At 35.1% G+C, this 15,141-nt stretch overlaps 2 protein-coding genes across 6 annotated transcripts in view; one reads left to right on the forward strand and one right to left on the reverse strand.

Annotated features, from left to right (window-relative positions):
• The window catches only part of LOC111053509 (E3 ubiquitin-protein ligase RFWD3-like), a 136,662-nt gene that overhangs the window by 8,259 nt on the left and 113,262 nt on the right, over positions 1-15,141 (forward strand). For 3 of the 5 annotated variants that reach the window (XM_039430739.1, XM_039430738.1, XM_039430742.1), the window contains exon 2: positions 12,055-12,133. The exons of the other annotated variants lie outside the window; for them this stretch is intronic. In XM_039430739.1, coding sequence (XP_039286673.1) covers positions 12,097-12,133 — 37 coding nt within the window. In that variant the 5' untranslated portion in view covers positions 12,055-12,096. The remainder of the gene's footprint in view (positions 1-12,054; positions 12,134-15,141) is intronic. 5 annotated transcript variants of the gene reach the window in all.
• On the reverse strand, positions 6,195-6,899 carry LOC120352036. Its single transcript, XM_039431449.1, has one exon. The coding sequence runs from the start codon at positions 6,897-6,899 to the stop codon at positions 6,195-6,197; it is 705 nt and encodes a 234-aa protein (XP_039287383.1).

Raw genomic sequence — 15,141 nt, forward strand, 5'->3', positions numbered from 1 at the left:
TTCCGGCATAAAAGGGAGTTTTTTCCATGAATGTACGTCTATGAATTGGGAAAGGAATCAGGTTTCTATGACGTACTGTACTCATGGTTATTTGTGCACAAGTGAAATCGGTAAATATTTAGTTTAACAAAAACTAGCAATTGATATATGTAGATAGAAAGCAGTGTGAGTATGTCCAGGTCTTTAAAATATGTTTTACAAGAGTCTCTTGCTCGTAATCCACAAATCACTCTTAATATCTTCTTCTGGATAATAAAGATTTTGTGGTTATCTACTGAATTCCCCCAAAAAATTGTCCCATAGCTCAAGTGGGAATAAGCATAAGCATAATAAACTGCCAAAAGGGTGTTTCTGTCAAGAGAGTGAGATAGTGTTAGTATAACAAAATAGGAACGGTTCAATTTTTTTGTGAAGTATTGAATATGTTCTTTCCAAGAAAAACTCTGACCTATAATTAGACCTAAGAAATTAATTGATGAGGATGATGTTAACCGGTCTTCTATTGTTGGAAGTTGAGTTCTATTTACAGCTGCTGAACTACGGGTTGCTGTGAATTGGATCAAATGTGTTTTATTATAGTTCAAAGTGAGGCCATTTGCTTCAAACCATTCTGCCATGACTTCAAGAGCACTCTTTAATTTATTTGATAATGTTACCTCATTATAGCCTGATTCTAAGGCAGTTGTATCATCAGCATATATAATTAAGTTTGAGTCAGGTGATGCCTTAGATAGATCATTAATATACACTAAAAAAGCAAGGGTCCCAGTACAGAACCTTGAGGTACTCCATTTGGGACTTTACTAGATATAGATGTTCTTTTAGATAATTTATCTCTTACACATTGTTGTCTATTTTGAAGATAAGATGCAATCCATTTAATAGCAGTACCCGCTCCATGTCTAAAAGATGCAATCCATTTAATAGCAGTACCCGCTCCATGTCTAAACGATTGATTGATTGGGAAAGTCAAAGGTTCAACCAAATTCATGAAACATCTTTTGAAGAGGAAAGGAGGAAATTCATCCCACCCAGGGGCTCTTGACTTACTCATTTTATTTATAAACGTAATTATCTCTTAGTCTGATACTGGAGTAAATGAAATTAATATATTATTGGATTTTATCTGTCTATTGCAATAATCAAGAGCAGTTTGTACATTTATATTCAAATTTAAGGTTTCACAAATGTTGGAAAAATAAGCATTGAATGAGTCTAAATACTCAGAAGATAGGATTAATCAGACTATAGAATACAAGGTACTGGCCACGCGCATCTCGATCTTTTAAACCTAGCGCCGCAGGGCAAGCTGGTTTCGCACAGCTTGGCTGAGTTGTCATTTGAGATGCCTGTCTGAACGGGTAGTGTTTCGGCCGCATTGCAGGATGACTGTTAAGGGTTGCCGGATGATCAGCAGCTGGGGTTTTTCGTTATTTTTGAAGATGGAGAAATTCTGATTGCAGATTCATTCTCAGCGACACCATGTTTAGCCATAAGGTTCAAAATGACAAAAAACAATTGAAAAAATCAATTTTAAAAATCATCTTGAAAAAAGTCAATTTAGGTATTGCAGATGTGTTTTTGGAAACGTTCTAGGCTACTGGTGACGTACTTGAAAGTTTATAGATTTGGATACTGTTGATATATTCAGAAGTGGTGGCAGATAAATTGATGAAATTTTGAGGATACATTTTCACAAATTCGATTTTTCAATGATCAATTTCAGAAAATATTATTCTAGTTTAAATAGAAACTTTAATCAGGTTATTGGTTCAAAATCAGGTATATTTTATCAGTGAATAGCTTACATCAGACAATTTTTTTTGATTTCGGGTATTGAATCAAGTATTAGCAAAGACTAATACTTTGACTTAGCAAACTTGAAAAAGTAATAATTCAATACCAGAATACTATTTAAAGACTGAAGGCGGCAAGTATTAAAATGAAAAATGCTTGCACATCAAGCATGACTCCATATTACACTCACCTTTTTGGATGATTAACATAAAATTAAATTGGATTTGTAGCTTATTGAATTTGATCTCTTATATAAAGGAGGGGATACTTAAGATCCATTCCCCACTCTCCTCGAATATAACAGAGGTTTTATTTTTGTTTGATTTCAAAGGTAAAACATTTAGCTCTCCAAAAAAATACTGTTGAGTGAGTGCAGTCCATATGTACGGAATGAATTCATGTCTAATGCTAGGTCTATATGTGGGTACATGAGTATTACAGAATTAGAGAGTATGATGGTGAATACTTTACTGACTGTAAAAAATAAGGAGTTATCCTGATCAATCTTTAAATTATGCAAGGATAAGCATTTGATATTTTACTTAAAAAAATCGAACCTGTACTGGAAAGAACCTCAACTAACTTCAGGGAAGTTATCTCTGCCGAGAAATATACTCACTTTAACTATAATGTGATTATAATATATAAGTTTTTTTTCAATTATTGGTGATATTTGAGACTAGATTCTTCTTTGTATCGTCTGTGAATCGAACTACCTTACTAGAACAAAACAAGATATTGTGTCTCATCAGTGTAAAATAATCAACTTCGAACAACATGAATTGCTAATTTTTTCCATTGAAAATAATTGTTATATTTGTTTACAACTGAAAATGCAGGAACAATGGGTTCATCATACTTGTTCTTGGGAAACTGAGTTTATAGAACCATGCAGGCCGACAAAAGCCGATAATATAGCCTACGGTAATTATTAATATAATAATACTTTAAATTCCAATTTATTTCCAGCTTTACAACTTCAATGAAATAGAACAGTTCCATTAACATTGAAATTTTGACGAAGGAATAGTGGAGACTAAGCTTAGTTTTTTCTCTTCCCGGATGATGATATAATCTATTATTATAGATCATTGTAATAATTTTATATTGATAAATTAAAGTTTGATTGATTGTCCACCCATTCTTGTTTTCTAGTTAGAGTTCATCTCCCTAATATTAACTAGAAGTATGCGTGAGACAAGCAGATAATAATCTAACTTTTGTATTGAAAACTCTGAAACTTTATGCTGTTCCAATATAAAGGAATATATATTGGAAAAAAGGTGCCAATTGAAAAGGTACTAATTATAACAATTGAAATACATAATATTACATTGATACACGACTAAATGAAACATACACCAAATACAGTAAACTAGCCGTCAGGCTCGCTTCGCTTGCCGTTCCATCAATTATTGAAAAAGGTGAGGAAACGCAGAAAAGCTGAGAAAACGCTAATTTTGGCTAACTGGATAAATTGGTATTTAGGAGGTCCTGGATAAATGCATTTCAATCTTCAACTTGGTGCCAACCTAACAAAGTCAACTCAACTTAATGCCAACCTGACAAAATTTTTAATTTAGTTACCAGAACAACTGTTTCGAAAGGTACTCTCTCTAGATTATAGTTCTATATTAACATATGGTATGGACATTTCAATTATAATTTTAAGATATTGGAATAAGAAGAATATACATGCTAAAAGAACTTTAAATCCTTAAAAACCACCCTTAGAGTTAAAATATCGCCAAAAGATTTCTTAGTGCGCCTCTAAAGGGCCAACTGAACATACCTACCAAATTTGAACGTTTTTGGTCCGGTAGATTTTTAGTTCTGCGAGTGAGTGAGTGAGTCAGTCAGTCAGTGAGTGAGTGCCATTTCGATTTTATATAAATATAGATAATAAAACTGGAATGAAACTGAAACTGATGAAACCACCGCTCCGCTCGGCTCAGACATGTCTAAGGAATCAAATTAACCGACTGGTTTGATCTTGAATCTGTCCGCTAGGCGGAACTATGCCGACCATTGCTAGGTGGAAGAGCTTACTGCGGACGCTCGCATTCCCACCAACGCTGCTATTATTTGCTGTCTCAGCGCCTAGTCCGAGTCAGCCAAGCAACCAGCCTGCACTGTGGAGCTAGGTTTAATGATCAGAGTCAGATGATCGGTGTGACGATCATCACATTTATATATTATTTATAGTTTGTAATTTATTTTATTATTGCTAGTGTTTGCCTTCTGTCTGATAATTTGCGACTCCTCCCTGCTCACGAACAAATCATCCAGGCAGGGAGAATTTATTCATGCAATTCATATCACTTTTATATTTTGTAAATATGTAATAGTTTATTAATAAACCAATTTGAATTTGAAGTGGATTATTGGTTGAGTTCAAAGCAACTGATCAATTCCATCGTGTTTTTTTTACGTTCAGTAAAAAACCTGATCACAGATTAGAGATCACAGATGAACCACAGAATGGAAAGTCGGCTAGTATCCTGGCGCCAAAATCCGCCATCTTAAAAGAAAGTGTAGCATTGTAATATAATTATGCAGTCACATGTCGTGGTCTTGGTGCACTCTAGTCTTAGTTAGATTGATACCTTCCATTCTGTATGTATTCTGTGGCTGAACGGTTGATTATGAGTCATGACTGGCAGATGGTTCCTCTTCTGCTTATTTTGTAAACAAAACTAGAACCTTACCTATCTCGTTGTATAATCAATTGAAATTAAAAACCATGAAGTGATTGGAGTTGTTTATAATGTTTTGGATATTTTAAATGTTATTGAATTTATGTAATAATGCATTTCTGTGCTCCCAAATACATTATAATAGAATCCATTATAATTGTAAACAACCTCATATTCAGCCATGTCTGTTTACGTTCAGCTACTCTACGATGAGCTTGATCAGTGAACAAACCAGATATGAGGTATTTTTTTCTTATCAGTTAGATCAGAGACCTTGAAGAGGTATAAACGCACAATGCCTATGCCTTCCCAATGCTAGCTCTTACTTGAAATTAAAGGTTCCATTGAGATATTTAATTTAAAGGCTCCTGTTTTAATTTATATTACAAACTTTAAAGTGTCTTCTGTTATGTGATATATATATATATATATATATAAAAGTTTGTAATATAAATTAAAACAGGAGCCTTTAAATTAAATACCTCAATGGAACCTTTAATTTCAAGTAAGAGCTAGCATTGGGAAGACATAGGCATTGTGTGTTTATACCTCTTCAAGGTCTTTGATCTAACTGATAAGAAAAAAAATAAGCGAACTGATAAGCGAAAAAATGTGGGGGGGGAATTTATATTACAAACTTTTATATATATATATATATATATATATATATATAATATATATATATATATATATATAGCACATAACAGAAGACACTTCAAAGTTTGTAATATAAATTAAATCAGGAGACATGATATAAATAGATTGAAAACACTTGAAAACTTACATTAGAAATGGGGGAAATTTTTGGAGACTGAGTCTCCGGAGATTTCCCCCCATTTCTAATGTAAGTTTTTAAGTGTTTTCAATCTATTTATATTGTGTCTCCTGTTTTAATTTATATTATATATATATATAAAGGGGGCCAAAAAAAAGTTATCCAACTTATATGGATTATATATAATCCCTATATATATATGGATTGACAAAGGGGCCCCCAAAAATTCTCCGGTTATTTACTTTATAGTCCAGTAAAGGAAAGGTTATAGAGTGGATGATTGGTGTAGAATAAAATGACACATGACACAAACATTTCACTGTTACAAAATGGACTGTATTATGCAAGAAGATCAATGAAACAAAAGATCTTAATATTACAAGTGTTTTGCACTTTCACTCATTACACAAGAAAATCAATGAAACAAAGATCTTAATATTATGAGTGTTTCACACTTTCACTCAAAAATAGTCAAATTGTCTGTACTTCATAGTTCACAACTCATCACCAACTTACCAACACCCAGTTCATGCATAGGCAGCATGGCCAGAAGCTCTTAACAGAGTGCTCACAAAATGATACCAAACGGCGGTAACATACCCCCCACCTTGAAGGAATACCTTCTAAATAGAAAAAAATTAATTTGAAGAATATACAAAGAAAGAATAAGCAATAAAAAATTGAATCAATTGTTAGGAAATGGTAATAAACACAATTTGTTTACTGGTCTTTTGAATTCTCCATTGGTGGTTTTTACTGTAGCTACTCTAACACAATTGTCACGTCCAGGATGAATTGCAGTCACTCTTGCAAATGGCCATTTGAAGGGTGGTAGGTTGCCTTCCTTGACAACCACCATACTGCCTGGTTGAATAGCAGAGGAGTTGGACTGCCACTTATAGCGCTGCTGCAGGTTGGAAAGGTAGTCAGTCCTTTGACCAGCGTGCCCAGAAGTGCTGTTTCATTTGCTGCACATGTTGCCACTGATTGAGCCGATTTTGTGATATGTCTAGAAGATTGGGTTCTGGAAGGTCGGTAAGAACACTGCCAATCAGAAAGTGTGCTGGAGTCAGAGCAACAAGGTCTGATGGCTCTTCAGACATTGGAGTAATAGGCCGGGAATTCACAAAGGCCTCTATTTGAGTAATTAGAGTGATGAACTCTATTATTGTTAAGCATGATTGACCAATAACTCTTTTCATGTGAGTTTTCACTAGTTTCACTGAAGAATCCCATAAACCGCCAAAGTTTGGTGCACTTGGAGGCTGAAAGTGCCACTTTATACCCTCTTGAGCAATTGAGGTTTGGAATTTTTCACTGTCCAAGATGTGGTGAATCTCTCTTTGGGCTCCAAAAAAATTGGTTCCATTGTCAGAGTAAATTTCTGATGGTCTCCCTCTTCTGGATATGAAACGTTGCAGTGCAGCAATGAATGAAGCAGTTGACATGTCTTCAGCTAGCTCAAGATGAACTGCTTTGCAGCTGAAGCAGATGAATACACAAATGTAGCACTTTGTTCCTTGTTGTCCTTTTTTTCGAGGTTTGACAAAAAATGGGCCACAGTAATCGACTCCGGATATTGTGAATGGTCTCAGAGGTACAGTCACTCTGGGCGTTGGAAGATTATCCATCAGCTGCACATGTAGTTTTGGGCTGGTTCAGAAGCATCTCACACATTGGTGAAAAATACGACGTGTAAGATTTCTGCCTCTTAAAGGCCAATATCTCTGCCTAATTGTGTTCAGCATTGCTTGAGGTCCACTGTGTTTTGTTCTCACATGAACATCATATGCAATCAGTTCAACAATTTTGTGTTTTTTGGGTAACACAATTGGATGTTTTTGATCCATTGGAAGATTGGAGTTTTGCAATCGTCCTCCTACTTTGATTATTCATCTTCATCTAAGTAGGGATGCAATGATAAAAGTTGACTGTGCTTGTTCACAGACTTTCCTGCCTTGAGCTCTTCTAGCTCCTTATGGAATGACTCACTTTGAGTAAGTTTAATAAGTTTCACTTCTGCAGATTACAATTCTGCTACTGACAGAGCCCAAGAAACTTGTGTTCTATGTGAGGATGAGTGACAATTTTTGATGAATCGCATACAATAGGCTAGAATACGCAACGTCTTTGATAATGATGAATATTTATTTACGTTGATAGCATCTGTCACAGTAAGATAGGCAATGGTTTGAGATTTACGCTCTTAACAGAGCGCTCACAAAATGATTCCAAACGGCGGTAACATAGAGGGAAAAGTTGGGAGGACAATTTTTGACCCCGCAGTTCTGTTTAGGGTAGTGATGAGGTGAACATATCCAAAGTCCCCACCCCTACCAACTGTCCTAAGGGGGTGGAGGTGGTTTAAAGGTACCATTTTTTGGTTTCTCGCATAAAACTCAAAAACTATGCATCCTAAGGACTTGACTGTCATATAACAAAGTAAAGCTTACATAATTTCCTAAAATATTCATCCCACAACGTTTCATCCCGCTCTTAAAAGTGTGATATTTTTGGAAGAAACACGTTTGCCACCATTTTTTTCTATTTTTGCTCTTATAACTTTTTGAAAATCGATGAGAGAAATCCATACTGATTATGAGCTTATAGAGAATTGAATTCTCTTCAATATGATGTATAATTTCACACTTTTACGAATTTCCCTACTCCTTTTGCAGCAGCTTTAGTGTTGAGTGTGAAATTTCCATTTTTGCAACAATACTGTAGACCAATTGACAAAGGAATTTGGAGGGAATGTTTTAAACAAAAGTTTTGACTTTGCAGCTTTGTTGAGACTAGTTAGGAGAAGAACATAATTATCAAAAGTCCCCATGCCTAACTCATGTGCTAAGGGGATGAGGGTGGTTTAAAAGATGCATTTTTCAGCGTTTTGATTCCACGCTCATATCTTGAGAACAATGCGTTCAACGAACATAACAGACTATTGAAAAATGAAGGTAGATAAATTCTCTACACTTTTTGTTCAGTGGAATTTTGTGTTATTCCTAACAGTTCCCGAGATATTCGCTCTTGGTGTAATTGTTAAAAGAACAGGTTTTTATCAATTTTTTTGCTCTTTCAGGGCTTATACCTCTCCAACAATGCATAATAAAAATTCATGCTTACCATAGGTATGTAAAGCATTGAATTCTCTTTAAAAAAATGTATCATTTCACTATTCCAAGTTTTCCTTTCGATGTTATAGCAGCTTTAATGTGGAGGGTGAAATTTCCACTGCTGCAACAATTGATCGTTTGACAATGACATTTGAAGGGGGTTTCTGTGACACAGTTTTTGACATTGCATCTTAATTTGGACTAGTTAGGTGCTATAACAATGAAAGAAGCTAGAAGCTGCTATAACAATGAAAGGAAAACTTGGAATAGTGAAATAATACATCATTTTAAAGAGAATTCAATCCTCTACAAACCTATGGTAAGCATAAGTTTTTATTATGCATTGTTGGAGAGTTATAAGCCCTGAAAGAGCAAAAATTTTTATAAAAACCTGTTATTGACCGAAGCGAAGCTGAGGTCTTAGTTTCGACTCGATCGGCTTTTGTCTGTTTGTTTGTTTGTACCGCAGTTACAGTCGCAGTTATTGCCCGATTTGGATGAAATTTTGTATACAAGTTCTTTGAAACAAGGCGCAGAAACGTATGTGTAACTATTTTTGATAAGACCTCCGGTTTTAATATAAATTGAATATTAATTGTGCCGCTCTAAAATGTGCTGTATTGAATGAATGGTATCGTTGGAATGCTATCGATAGAGGACAAGAGCTGTCAGCGGTAAACCTTGAAACGTCTGAGCCGCTCCAAATCATACTGTATTTATTAATTGAAGAAAACTTCTCACTTTATTGCACCATTTCTTCCCTTTTCAACACGATATTTCCCTGTTTCATAGATGAATAGTTTCTAGACCTACCGAACCGGCCTAGGTTCGGACTAGATTTTGAACTTATGTCATTGTGCGAAATATCGATGTTAGGACAATGTGGTTGGTGATGATGGTTGAAGCTGAAAATGAGGTGTTTTTCACAATACAAGGAGCATTGTTGTCAGGTGTACCTGAAAATCTATATGAGATAGAGCGCTCCACTTGATCTCAGATTGTAGAGCACAAAAATACGCCTAGAGGGATTTTGAATTATACATCTAAATGGTGAGAATTGGAAGATATTGTTGATCAAAAACTAAAATTCATCAAAATTGATTTTTTCTTCAAATTTCACTCATTATTGAAAAATCGTAACTCAGTACTCATTGGAGATAGAGAGTTCCGAATGATCTCATTCCATTCAGAATTCTATAATCTAATAAAAAGGCAAGAGCAAATTTTTCTGTCCGATTACGAGATTTGGCAGAAATAGCTGAAAACTGGAAAATGTGCCGAAAATACGAGGTTTTTGGGCCACTCTGTATCTAGCACAAGGAAATTTTGCATGAAGAAATTGGATCTGGACTTCTCTTATGTACCCAAATAATATATTAAAAAATCAGAACTACAATATAATTTGCATGCACCAATATATATAGTGACTGGACTATATGTTTGGTTGAACGCATTGTTCTCAAGATATGAGCGTGGAATCAAAACGCTGAAAAATGCATCTTTTAAACCACCCTCATCCCCTTAGCACATGAGTTAGGCATGGGGACTTTTGATATGTTCTTCTCCTAACTAGTCTCAAAAAAGCTGCAAAGTCAAAAATTTTGTTTAAAACATTCCTCCAAATTCCTTTGTCAATTGGTCTATTGTTGCAAAAATGGAGATTTCACACTCAACACTAAAGCCGCTGCAAAAGGAGTAGGGAAATTCGTAAAAGTGTGAAATTATACATCATGTTGAAAAGAATTTAATGCTCTATAAGCTCATAATCAGTATGGATTTCTCTCATCGATTTTCAAAAAGTTATAAGAGCAAAAATAGAAAAAAATTGGTGGAAAACGTGTTTTTTTTCAAAAATGTCACACCTTTAAGAGCGGATATTTGGAAAACTGGAGGAGATATAAGAAAAGTTGTGGGATGAATATTGTGGGAAATTATGTAAGCTTTCTTTGTTATATGATAGTCAAGTCTTTAGGATGCATAGTTTTTTAGTTTTATGCGAGAAACCAAAAAATGGTACCTTTAAACCACCTCCACCCCCTTAGGACAGTGGGTAGGGGTGGGGACTTTCGATATGTTCACCTCATCACTACCCTAAACAGAACTGCGGGGTCAAAAATTGTCCTCCCAACTTTTCCCTTTATACCTTTTTTTGAGCATTCATTGCCTGGACTATTAAGCGAGCTGACAGTAACTTATACAAACGGATCCCTGAACTCCTCACCTCTCGCTTATACATAGTTGTTACTCCTGTTTCAAGTTGCGTAGTGGTTAAATGTTTCGCCGGTATTAAACCTATGTAAGTTGTTTTCAATGAAGCTCATTGTTTTATAAGTGTGGAGGCTTGGGAGTGGCAGAATTTCCAGATTTTGGAAATGAGGCCGACAGCTTGTATGAATTGAATCTCTCACCATGACTCTCAATGCCCACTTCTGCAATCCAAATACCTCCACTACGCGGCTTGAATTTCCCCCCAAAAGGGCACACTTGGTTATGCATTAACAAGCGTGCAGATGAGAAACAAAATCTGGAAAGAGCAATAAGCCTGAGTTTCATGAGTAGGCTAGAGTTAGTGGTAGAGTTCCCTGGGCAAGTACTAATTATCTTGTAAATTCTCCCAATGAAAATGTTCATGAAAGAGTAGAGTAATGGTAGAGTACTAGTTTTAGTAGAGTAGAGTTGTATAGCACCGTGGGACTTTATCACTTGCCTTCCTCCACCATCGCTTCTCACTCTACTATACCCCTACTATGCTAATGAAAACAGTCTCGAGCTAGTAGATTAGAGTCGTGCCGTAGCCTATCAAGTTTAAGAAGTATTGTTATTTATTAAAAATTAAAATTGAAATTTATTTGCCAAATAATTTTACAGACAATCACAAGATAATAACAGTAATACAGTTAACAAAAGTACAACATTTTAGAAGTTTACAGTACAATAAACTTAACAAGATTATATGATAATATTAAGCAAAGTAATAATAAAACATTTTAGTAGTAAAAAAGTATTAATTTATTAAAAAGCGTTCGTAAGTGTTGATTTATTATAAAGTATTGACATTTTAAGGTTAGTTCTATTCAATAGACAACACACTTTACCTACTTTAGTGAAAACAGTTACTCGACCAAATAGAGTTAGCTCGGTAAAGTTAGTATGCCAGATACTCGACCACTAACACTTCTAGTGAAAACTAGGCTTTAGGAACACTCACACTAAACGTCTGCACTTGCTGGTTGCATTCAGTGTGAGCATAGATACATGCAAGTCGTAACATTTTTTAATGGCACTTTCCAGATTTTGTTTTTCGGCTCATGTATGATCTGACGTGCACTTGCACATGCATGCAATAATGTGGGGTGATCACATTGGATGCAAGTTCACACTTGTTCATGCATGACCAAGCACACAGATGAGAAACAAAATCTGAGCAATAGGAATACTCACACAACGCGTGCACTTGCTCTTCCGAGATTTTGTTGTTCGGCCCATGCATGATCTGACGTGCACTTGCATATAGACGCATTCAATGTGATCATACCCCAAGTGCCGTTTAGACAAAATTTCATTTTAAACAGGATTAAATCTATATCAAGTCTCATTTGATATAATGTGGTTCATTTTTAGCTTAAGCCACCAGCTGTTTCAATTCAGTTTAAGTTTTTTTATTTTTCAGATTCCAGTAAATTTCTTTGAGTTATAACCTACAACGCATTACATGACATTCAACGCTAATGGTAACTCACAGGATACAGGTATTTAAACCTTCCAAAGTTTCAACTATTTTTTACTTTCCTTACCCTATTACCATAGGTAAGGTAAGTATTGCTTTCCGAAACAATTAAGGTACCCCAATTTCTAAATTTCTATACGTTTCAAGGTCCCCTGAGTCCAAAAAAGTGGGTTTTGGGTTTGTATGTGTGTGTGTGTGGGTGTATATGAGTGTATGTATGTCTGTGTTCACAATATCTCATCTCCCAATTAACGGAATGAATGAAATTTGGAACTTAATGTCCTTCCCCTATAAGGATCCGACACGAACAATTTCGATCAAATGCAATTCAAGATGGCGAAAATGAGTTAAAAAAACAGGGGTTTTCGCAATTTTCTCATAAACGGATCCAACGATTTTGATCAAATGTATACCTAAAATAGTAAGTGATAAGCTCTATCAACTGCAATAAGTCCCATATCTGTAAAAATCTCAGAAGCTCCGCCCCATCTATGCAAAGTTTGATTTTAGCTTTCCAATTATCAGGCATCAATTTAAACAAAAAAAATTCAAGTGGAAAAGATTGAGCATGAAAATCTCTACAATTAGTGTTTAGTAACATTTTCACCTATACCGTAATTGAAAATAAGCTCGAAATTCGAGAAAATGTTATTATTCAATTGCAAAATGTTGATTATATTAAATCATTCACTACGAAGAGATAGCAGACCTCGTGTGTCTCCAGCGTTATTGTCCTGTCACCAGCTAGCTCAGATCTTTGAATTAAAACCATTGTAGGGCTAGACGCAGTTTAAACCGACCATCTGCATACGGATCTAGGACACTATTATACAGAAGTCTGTTGAATCTTAACTAAGATTAAATGCCACGAAAACCAATCACAGAAGCCTAGAAGCCTTCTTTAAAAAAACTATGATTGGTTCTCGTGGTATTTAATCATAATTAACATTTGAAAGGTTTTTGTGCAACCGGGCCTTATTGTTTCTTCATAATCTGAATTTATCCACTGAACAGTGAATAATATTAAATAATTGAAATACCGGTATTCCAATAAAATCAACTCTTGTGAAAATTTTATTTACTTTAGCTGGCATAACTTACTGACTCATTCAATCAACTTCTGAAAAGATTTAGCTACATCAGTTAATCAAGTTATCATATTTTTATTGGTATAGAAGTCATTTGGGTGTTCTATTTCGCATTCATAGTTATTTTTTTAGGGAACATTGAGTACAACTTTCAGATTATGAACAGTCTTTAAATGTCTTCTGCCAAAAGAATGACTTTCCAATTTATAAAATATATTCAACCAAACTACAAAACAATAGGCTCAACTGAATTCAACTGATTTTTTTTTAAATCCGTTAATTTTAAAGCCGAATATTAGTTCAGTCACTATATACATTGGTGCATGCAATTTATATTGTATTTCTGATTTTTTAATATATTATTTGGGTACATAAGAGAAGTCCAGAACCAATTTCCTTGTGCTAGATACAGAGTGGCCCAAAAACCTCGTATTTTCGGCTCATTATCCAGTTTTCAGCTATTTTTGCCAAATCTTGTAAACAGACAGAAAAATTTATTCTCACATTTTTTCAGATTATAAACTTCTGGAGAGATAATTCGGAACTCTTTTTCTCCAATGAGTACTGAGTTACAATTTTTCAAAAATGAGTGAAATTTGAAGAAAAAATCAATTTTGATGAATTTAGTTTTTGATCAACAATATCTTCCGATTGTTACCACTTTGATGTATAATTCAAAATCCCTCTGGGTGTATTTTTGTGCTCTACAATCTGAGATCAGATAGAGCGCTTTATCTCATATACAGAGTGATCAAGAAGTCCCTCCGCAGTGAAATATTAAAAAAAAAACATTCAATCACTCAAAGACAAGTACTTATAACAACACTAACAGGGTTTCAATCTATTAAGCTTACGTGTACATTCATTACAGAAAATGATGAAGTGCTTTCATGTTTAATGGGGATTAGGAAACATGCATGTTTTATGTTTTATTAGGGGGAGTGAAGGTGGCGTATCTTGTCAACCGGGCTTCTTATCAGAACACAATATGCCGCCACGCATCTACTGCGGAGAGACTTTTTGATCACCCGCTAGATTTCCAGGTACACCTGACAACAATGCTCCTTGTATTGCGAAAAACACATCATTTTCAGCTTCAACCATCATCACCAACTACATTGTCCTAACATTGGTATTTCGCACAATAACATAAGTTCATGAGATTATGTTCTATGAGAATCACCCGTTAGATGCACTTCATTTTAGTATTTCCTAGTGGAGAAGCGCGCTTAAGGACACCTCAAGGATCAAAATTTCAAACACTCATAACTTTTGACACAATGCTCAGATTTCATCGTACTGCACATCATTCTTCTCGGCTCGTCAAGACAGTCCAAAATCATGCATCATAAGACAAATTCGGTCGAAAAATGTAAAATGTATTGTTGAGTGCACTTAGGCCTAAGCCCATATTCCAATACACAAAAAATTGCCAATTTCTATATTCAAAGCTGCATGTCTTGTGAAATACTTCTGATAATGCATTCTTCAATTTGGCATTATAGTCTGGGGAGGTTCCACAAATGCATCGGTAAAGTGTTTGGAAATAACCCAGAAGGCCATTATCAAGGCAGCTCTTTGTGTTCCGATCCGTTACCCCACAGAAGCGTTGTTCAATTCATTTAAAGTGCTGGACCTAAGACAACTTTTTATCAAGAACCTGCTTTTGTTTGGTTTTAAAAGAAATTTCAATATGTTGCAACCTTTGAACCATGTTTATCCAACTAGATATAGAATTAATGTTGGCATAACTGTCCCCCCTATCAGTAGATCTGCATCAGCATCCAACCCCCACCATCTTATCCATATTATCTACCAGAATATCCCAACAGATTTGCGTACAGTTTTACCAAGTACAAATATCTACAAAAGAATGCTTACCTCATGGCTAATTCAAACTGGTAGAGAATCTTCTAAAAATATGTTAAGGTCAGCCCACACC

This window comes from Nilaparvata lugens, chromosome 6 (assembly GCF_014356525.2).
Source record: "Nilaparvata lugens isolate BPH chromosome 6, ASM1435652v1, whole genome shotgun sequence".
In the NCBI taxonomy this organism is placed as follows: Eukaryota; Metazoa; Arthropoda; class Insecta; order Hemiptera; family Delphacidae; genus Nilaparvata; species Nilaparvata lugens.